Source organism: Myotis lucifugus, unplaced genomic scaffold (genome assembly GCF_000147115.1).
Source record: "Myotis lucifugus unplaced genomic scaffold, Myoluc2.0 scaffold_210, whole genome shotgun sequence".
NCBI lineage: Eukaryota > Metazoa > Chordata > Mammalia > Chiroptera > Vespertilionidae > Myotis > Myotis lucifugus.
Window position 1 is genome coordinate 1,823,375 of NW_005871258.1, and position 8,989 is coordinate 1,832,363.

Sequence of the window (8,989 nt, forward strand, 5' to 3'; positions counted from 1 at the left end):
TACAATGGCTCTAATAATTCTCCACCACGTCTCCTCTTGGAAGCCGGGGGTACGAGTTCCTGAGATCAAGGGAAATGAATGGCATGCCAGACGGACATAAAGAGCAGTTGGGGGCACAGTCTTTGCTCTACAGTCTTTGCTGCTGTTTTGTTTGTTTGCTTGAGGTTTAAATAATGAGCGAATGAGACTTCTCACTACTGGCAGGCAGCGTAGCCGCAGCCTGTGAGGACGTGGACGTGGCGTCCCAGCGGCTGTGGCTTCAATGGTACGCCACAGTTGCTTAGCAATTCCTCGGTGGTCATCTCAAGGACAATACAAGAGTTTTCCTACTTTCCAAAAGAGGGGCAGATTTATTTCCTAGACTTATGGAATCTAAAGCGGATTGGACCTTAGAGATTGCCAGGAATCACCTCGTTTTATAAACAGGGGAGTTAAGTGACCTGCCCTAAGCATGAAGCCTTGGGGCAGAACTCTGCCCGTGACCCATCCTGGCAGGTCTTTCTCCCAGGTTCACCCCAAAAGTCACCGAGATGACTTATTAAAATATTCAGAGGAATATACTGATGATGGGCTTTTAACGGGATCGAGGCACACTCTAAGGGACCGTCTTTGGAAGGTGACTGAGGAGAGGGAGGCCTTTGGAGCGCAGGGGCCCAGCGCCTTCAGACCCGTCCCTGGTGCCCCAGCCTGCGTGCATTTCTGCTGTGGAGCACACTCCTAAGTGAGATTTCTTTTGACATGACTTAATCCGAAAACTAATACTCTGTAAAGAAACAATTCAGCGGTGCTGATAAGAATATCATTTTATCATCATCAGAAATCACAGGGCCTGAAGTGTCTTTTGTCTTTTGTTTTACCCTTAACTTTTATGGACCCAAGAGTGCGCTGTCATACAGATCTGCGGCGCGGGGGAGTTGCCTTCGGAGTCTTTCCGGAAGGTTCCCTCTGCTTCTCCTTGTCCGGCAGGGTCTGCGGCAGGTGTGTCCAGGTCTCTGTGGGTGGGAGCCCCGAGCAGCGTGGCTCACCCTCTAGCGCAGTGGTTCTCAACCTTCCGGCCCTTTAAATACAGTTCCTCATGTTGGGACCCAACCATAACATTATTTTCGTTGCTACTTCATAACTGTAATGTTGCTACTGTTATGAATTGTAATGTAAATATCTAATATGCAGGATGGTCTTAGGCGACCCCTGTGAAAGGGTTGTTCGACCGCCAAAGGGGTCGGGACCCACAGGTTGAGAACCGCTGCTCTAGCGTGTTGTTTTCTAGCCTCCACAGCGTTCCCCTTGGCCCTCTGGTCCTGTTCCCGTGAGTGGCGGTGGACACGGAGCACAGCCGCTGCCACGCGGAAAACCTTCGCAGGAAACGCGCCTCACGTTCTGGAAGCACCCCATCTCATGCTGTGACTGCTGTGGGGGGTAATTTTCATGACGTGGCCGTGTGTTGCTTCTAGGTGCAGCACAGGAAAAGGGCTTCAAACGAACACTTTTCCAAATCAGTACATCAAACAGGCTTATGACTGAAACGTTGCTCGAATTCAGATATTTTGTTGAGAATTATTTGAATTTGCTAAGCATCGGTACCTCTCTGTTCCCTCTTCCAGAATGCTAGAAGATGACCTCAAGCTAAGCAGTGATGAAGAGGAGGGTGAACAGGTAAGTCCCCTTGGGCTCTGTGCTGTTTGGGCGTGGCACAATGATGCCGACCTGGCAGACGGTCCGGACGTTAGCTGAGTCATACAAATGCTGAAACATGGGGCCCACGATGCTGGGCGTCCTTTGCTAATGACAACGGTTGGTGCCGTTGGGAAAGTCTGTTAAAATATCTTGACCTTAATTTCCCTTAAAACAGTAATTTTGTGCTTTTTATGGCATTGAAACCAACAGCAGCTATTTATAAGGAAGCTGGCTGGGGTCAGGCTTCAGAGGGGAAGCCTCTTTTTCTGGAAAGCTGACTGGCCTGCTGGCGATCAGGCGTGATCCTAACCTCATCGGCATGCAACAGGCAAGCTGTCCACATTAAATATTGAGGAGTCTTATGCAGATGTTATTAACATTGAGAAGACGCAAGCGCAGAGGTGAGCTACAATGATGAATAAGAAAGCTTCATGCTCAGAATAGCCCGTTTGTCTTAAATGATAAATGTGCTTGAAATGTTCTCTTTGGTGTTGATTTATCAGCTCCAGACATTAGTCGGGGCTTTGTAAATACTCTTCTGATCAGTGAGTTAAAGTGAAAAAATACCCACTCAACATTCATCACTTTCACCTCTGCGCTCCAGGCAATGCCTGCGTTTTAAGGCATGTTTGGAAACACTAAAGACAGATTTCCCTACACAGTTTCCTTTTTCTTGTTACCTGTGCCGCATTTTGTCAGTGTGGATAAATGTGGGAGGTCTAAGAACGACTCGGAGAGGTTTTTCTAAGTCTTTTTTACGTGCACTACAAGCCACGTGTGCCGTTCAGTCGCTCTTGGGAGAGGAAATTTTACATAAAGGTACCGCGGTCCAGGCGCAGGCGCTGTCTAGACCTGCGGATGGGAACAATGCACAGAGAGTGTGCAGAGGTGAGAGGAAAGTGAAGGGAAACTTCCAGGAAGAGCGGCTGAGCAGTGTGGCTAGGAGAGCAGCGAGCGAAGCGTCTGCTCACCTGGTGAGAGGTGGTGAGGCACCAAAGAAGCAACTTGGCGTGAGATTGAACTCGGTGCATCTTGAAACTGGATTGGCAAGCGGAGGGAACCCCACGTGGAGGGAGGTTAACTGAACCCAGAGGACCACTCAGGGTTCTTGGAGACTGCTCACTGGTCCCAGGTGGAGACACCAGGGCGGTCAGCTGCCCATAACACAGCCACTGTGCTAGACCTAGAGAACAGTTCTCGTCTGGGTCCTCATGTGTGTGACCATAAGCAAATGATTTCATCTGTGTGTGTGTTTTCCCAGGGAGAAGTCCACATAGGTGTGTTGGGGATTAAGTCATATCAGGCATGGAGATGGTGTAAACTTCATATTGGAGAAGGGATTTACCGGCTATCTCATTCAGCAAGCCTTCTTTAATTCGGAAAGAATCTCCTGAGTTATTTCCAGGAAATATTTCCACTGCAAACTCAATTCTAAAAAACTAGTTATCAAAGATGTTCTCTAAGGCAGCAAGAACTTTGAGTTGACTCATCTTGCTTTATTAGTGACTTCTTTTCCATTTGTAGACACTGATATTATTGTATTGTGATTATAGTGTCAGATCCTTTATTCTTGCATGTAGTCCCTATGTGTGGGCACCTTCCCACCTTTTGCAATGAAAGCAGCTGGCAGAATGAATGACTTTTATACAGTAATCTCCTCTTTTTAATTAAGGCTTCACACGGTGGTTGTGTGTGGTAGCTTCAGGGATTGCTCTAACACTAATTATATTATCTGGCTGTAGCCTATAATTATACCCTGGCCTAATTACAAAATCGTAATTTCCATGCTTCTCAAAAACTCTAATGATACGGTGTGTTTTTTTCTCTCCAAGACCAAAATACGGTTGTGCCGGAAAGAATGGATGGAGCCTGGGCACACATGCACATACTGCGTGGCTCTGGCATTGGGAGATGATTAGACAGTTAACACAGTTGACTTTCAGACATACTCAGAGTTTGTCCCTTAACTCAAATATTTCAAAAATATATTGTACATTTCCCGGTCTTGGTAAACATAGTAAACGAAAATGCTTCATCTTTTCTTCCATGATGCCTGGTTGTCCTGTGAATATTGGTCAACAGCCTGGACATCACAATAAAGCGACATCTACAGGAGCATCAAGCTGCAGTGCCTGCTGGCCCTTACAGGAGGGGCCTCAGGCCCTAGTGCAGTGATGGCGAACCTATGACACGTGTGTCAGAGGTGATACGCGAACTCATTTTTTTGGTTGATTTTTCTTTGTTAAATGGCATTTAAATATATAAAATAAATATCAAAAATATAAGTCTTTGTTTTACTATGGTTGCAGATATCAGAAATTTTCTATATGTGACATGGCACCAGAGTTAAGTTAGGGTTTTTCAAAATGCTAACACGCCGAGCTCAAAAGGTTCGCCATCACTGCCCTAGTGCGTGTGAGTGCTCCTGTCCAGTGTTTGCTTTGTCCTCACTGCCTTGGTGCCCTCAAGGACAAGCAGACAGGCAGGGTGGTGGGTAAGCACGGGCTCGGCATCCCCGCTCCCTGGGTTCCAGCCCTTGCCCTCCGACTCAGTAATCCTGCAACCTTGGCCCACTGCCTGGACTGCTCTTTGCTCCAGTCACACTATTTGTAAAATTGGAATTAACTTGAGGTCCCCAAAGCCCGCCACTCCCTCAGAACTGTGCTTCCCTGCTATCTTCATGTCACCAGATCCAATAGGCTTTTTATTGTTTTCTAGTTAACTTATAATTGAGTGAAGCACACATGGAGAAAAGCACATGTAACCTAAGAATACACCTTGATGAATGTTCATAAACCACACATTACGTCTGAACTACCCATGTCCAGGTCTCTTGGAGAGCAGTTGGGCCATAGAGTGTGTGCACGTTCGACTCCAGTAGGTTGTCCCAAACCATTTTCCAAAGCGGTTGCACCGCTGACACTCCCACTGGCAACGGAAGAGAATTCCAGTGGCTCCACATCCTCACACCTGTCTGTTATGTTCATGAGGGATATTGTTCTTAAGGCTTCTTTCTTTGTATCGTCTTTGTCTAGTCTTGGCAGAAGGCCAACATGGCTTGTAAAATGAACTGAGATGTGTCCCCATCTCTTCCCCATTTTTGAAGAGATTGTATAAAATTGATGTTAATTCCTCTTTAAAAGTTTGTCAGAATTCTTCAGTGAAACTTTGTGGGCCTGGAGATTTTAAAAACTTATGAATTCTATTTTCTTTCTAGTTAAAGGGTTATTCAGATTTTTTCACATTGGGTAGGTTATGTGCTCTCCAAATAATCACTTCATCGTTTCATTAAGTTGTCATGTGTGTACAATTGTATCCCTTTATTGTCCTGTTGATATCTGAGCTATCGTGATACCATGTTTTATTCTTGATACTGACCTTTATTTTTGTCTTTGTCAGTCTTGTTGGATGTCTATCAATTTTTTTTATTTTTTTTTTAAATATATTTTATTGATTTTTTACAGAGAGGAAGGGAGAGAGATAGAGAGTTAGAAACATCGATGAGAGAGAAACATCGATCAGCTGCCTCCTGCACACCTCATGTGTGTACAATTGTATCCCTTTATTGTCCTGTTGATATCTGAGCTATCGTGATACCATGTTTTATTCTTGATACTGACCTTTATTTTTGTCTTTGTCAGTCTTGTTGGATGTCTATCAATTTTATTGATCTTTTCAAACGTTTGTTTCATTGATGCTCTCTATCAGTTTTTCTGTTTTCAATCTCATCGATTTCTTACCTTTATTATTTTTCTACTGCTTGCTTTGGGTTCACTTTACTCTTTTTTTTCTAGTCTCCTGAGGAAGCTGAGATTATTGATTTGAGATTTGTCCTCTTTCCTAATATAAGCATTTAGTGCTGTATATGCACTCTTATCACTGCTGTGGGAACCCTAATCAGAGTACGCCGGATGGTCAAGGCCAATTTGCCTTGTGCATGTGCAAAGGCAATGACACAGCAGTTTTACTGTACACAATGCACAGGTGTACCTTTCTATAACCCAAATGTTGATGTCACTATTTGGCAAGAAGCCTCTTTTGTCTAAGTCAGTATAAAGATACTAGAGGCCCAGTGCGCAAAAATTTGTCCACTGAGGGGAGTCCCTCAGCCTGGCCTGTGCCCTCTCACAGTCCAGGACCCCTCGGGGGATGTCCACCTGACGGTTAGGCCCACTCCCCAGGGGATCAGGCCTAAGCTGGCAGTCAGACATCCCTCTGGAAACCTGGGAGCCCTCGGGGAATGTACAACTGTGGCCTAAGCCTCAGATCTAAGCTGCAGTCAGACATCCTTAGCGCTGTTGAGGAGGTGGGAGAGACTCCCGCCACCGCCGCTGCACTCACAGCCGTCAGCCCAGCTTGTGGCTGAGCATAGCTCCCCCTGTGGGAGCGCACTGACCACCAGGGGTAGCTCCTGCGTTGAGCGTCTGCCCCCTGGTGGTCAGTGTGCACCATAGTGACCAGTCATTCCCGGTTGTTCCGCTGTTAGGGTCAATTTGCATATTACCCTTTTATTATATAGGATATTGTTGACCAGCCTGTATGTGGCCGCTTTGTAGGGCTGCTTTAAAGACTGTTTTATCAGATGGATCCTTATTAGCAATGGCTACTTGGTCTGCAAGAAAGCCTCTCCTGTATGCCTAGGACTGCTCACATCTGAAAGAATATCTAATCTGCTGATGTTAGGTGGAGTGTTCTGTAAATATCCATTATATCCTGCTGTTGATGTTGCCGAGTTATTCTATATCCTCTCTGACTTTCTGTCTAGTCACTCTGTCGATTGTCACTCAGTTCAGTGGGACTTCCTCTTGGGCGTGGGGATTATTTAGAACCATATTGTTTCATTTCCCAAGTGTTTAGAGATTTCCTGTCATCTTACTTGTATTGATTTCTAGTTTGGTTCCATTGTGGTCAAAGAACACATGCTGTGTCATTTCAGTTCTTGTGAATTTATGGAGTAATTTTCTGCCCAAGATCTGGTCTGTGTTGGTATCTGTTTCGTGGGCTCCTGAAGGAATATCTAATCTGCTGATGTTAGGTGGAGTGTTCTGTAAATATCCATTATATCCTGCTGTTGATGTTGCCGAGTTATTCTATATCCTCGCTAACTTTCTGTCTAGTCACTCTGTCGATTGTTGGAAGAGGAGTGTTGAAATCTCCGATGTTAATTGTGGATTTGTCTGTTTCTCTTTTCCATTCTATCAGCTTTTGCTTCACACATTTTGAACCTCTGTTATTTGGTGCATAACATTTTGCGTTTCTGTGTCTTCTTGGTTAATTGCCCCTTTTATTGTTGGAATGTCCCCTCTTTCTTGGGTAATTTTCTTTGTTCTGAGGTCTACTTCATCAATGCCACCACTGCTGCCTTCTTTTGATTAATGTCTGTGTAATGGAACTAATTCCATTCTTCTACTTTCAACCTACTCATGTCGTTATATTTGAAATGAGTTTCTTATAGACAGCATATCGTTGTCATATTTTAATCCCCTTTGCCAATGCCTATCATTTAATTGATGTATTTAGACCATTGCATTTGATGTAATTATTAATACATTAGTGCTGAAGTCTGCCACTTTATTTTTATTTTCTGTTTGTTCTTTTTCTTTTCTTTTTTTTCTTTTTTCTGTGTTCCTCTTCCTGGCTTCCTATAGGTTTCTTGAACATTTTGGGAACTCCATTTTTATTTATCTATAGTATTTTTTATTTTTATTGTATCTCTTTGTTTAGCTTTTTAAGTACTTGTTCTAGGTATTACATTATATATACATAACTTTTAGCAGTTCACTGGTGGTGGCATTCTACAAGTTTAATCTCCTAGTATCCTATAGTTATCTCTGTCACAGAATTGATGCTAAGTGGATAATATGGGACTTGGTTCTCTCTTCCTGACTTCTTGAGTGAACATCCAGAATGATTCTGCACCTTACTCACCTTTATTTCCCTAGTGAACTAATGGCTGACCGGGAAGTCTCCTCTTCCTATAACCAGAGCCGCACAACCACCCTAATCTACACTGTTTCTCTCCCTTTCTTCTATTACTGAAAACACTGCCTTCCTCTTTTCCAAAACCCATCCATTTCCTCTGCCCCACCTCCCCACCAGAACCACTCATTGGGTGAACGGTGACCACCACAGACCAAGTGTACTTGGTCCTTTCAGCCTCTCCTCTTACCCGAAGATGTACAGCATTCGGCCTTGAAAACTATCGATCACACACTTTTCTTGAGGCGTCTCATACCAAACTCCTGCTTGTTCCAGCCCCTCTGGCTGTTTCTTCTCAGGCTTCTTTGTTGACTGCTCTTCCTCTACCCAACCTCAAATGTTGGAGCCTTTTAGCATTTATTCCTGATTTCTCCACTTCCTTCCCCCACTCTCTCTCTTCCTCCCCATCCCCCCTCTCTGACTGAGTGGTCTCATGATTCCCATGATCTTCAATGCTTATATGCTTACAGTTTCTAAAGTTATACCCTCAGCTCAGCACTCTCTTCTGAACTGCAGACCTTCTTGCCTCTCCCACTTGGACGTCTCACATGCATTTCATATTCAATGTGTGTCAAACTGGACTTCTGGTCTTGCCACCCGGTACCCACCTTCACCCAAATGTGTCCTTCTTGTGAATGTTTCCATTTCTGAACACGGCACTGCCAGATGTGTGCCTTGGACTCCTCCTTGACGACTCCTGTTCCCCACGTAAATGCTAGTTTTAGCTCTAAGTTCTAGAAGTTCAGCCTCCAAAACTAAATACTAGTCCATTTGTCTCTTTCCATCCTGGCTAGTATAAACCCATCTAGCATATGTCTATCCCTTCCCCTCTATAATACCACTTTCTCATACTGATTTTTTAAAAATGTAAATCAGATCAAGTCATTTCTTGGTCTAGAACATCGGTTCTCAACCTGTGGGTCGAGACCCCTTTGGTGGTCGAACGACCCTTTCACAGGGGTCGCCTAAGACCATCTGCATATCAGATATTTACATTATGATTCATAACAGCAGCAACATTACAGTTATGAAGTAGCAACGAAAATAATGTTATGGTTGGGTCCCAACATGAGGAACTGTATTTAAAGGGCCGGAAGGTTGAGAACCACTGGTCTAGAATCTCAACTAACCATTCCACTTGGGATAAAATCCAGAGCCAACACTGCTCTACACAGCGTGGTGCCCCCACTCTTCCCCATCACTTCGAATTGAGCTCATCCGTGGCACTTCAGCCACGGGGGCCTTCTTTCAGCTCCACCCCCTCCCCCCCCCCCAACTCAAGCCAAGCGCAGGTTCCTCAGGGCCCCAGTGGCCGTCTCCCTCATTCTTTCCTGAC

At 44.7% G+C, this 8,989-nt stretch overlaps 1 protein-coding gene across 1 annotated transcript in view; it reads left to right on the forward strand.

The window, feature by feature from the left end:
• AFF3 (AF4/FMR2 family member 3) overlaps positions 1–8,989 on the forward strand; it is a 401,836-nt gene that overhangs the window by 285,962 nt on the left and 106,885 nt on the right. Inside the window, 1 exon segment of the mRNA XM_023761471.1 lies at positions 1,602–1,653. Coding sequence (XP_023617239.1) covers positions 1,602–1,653 — 52 coding nt within the window.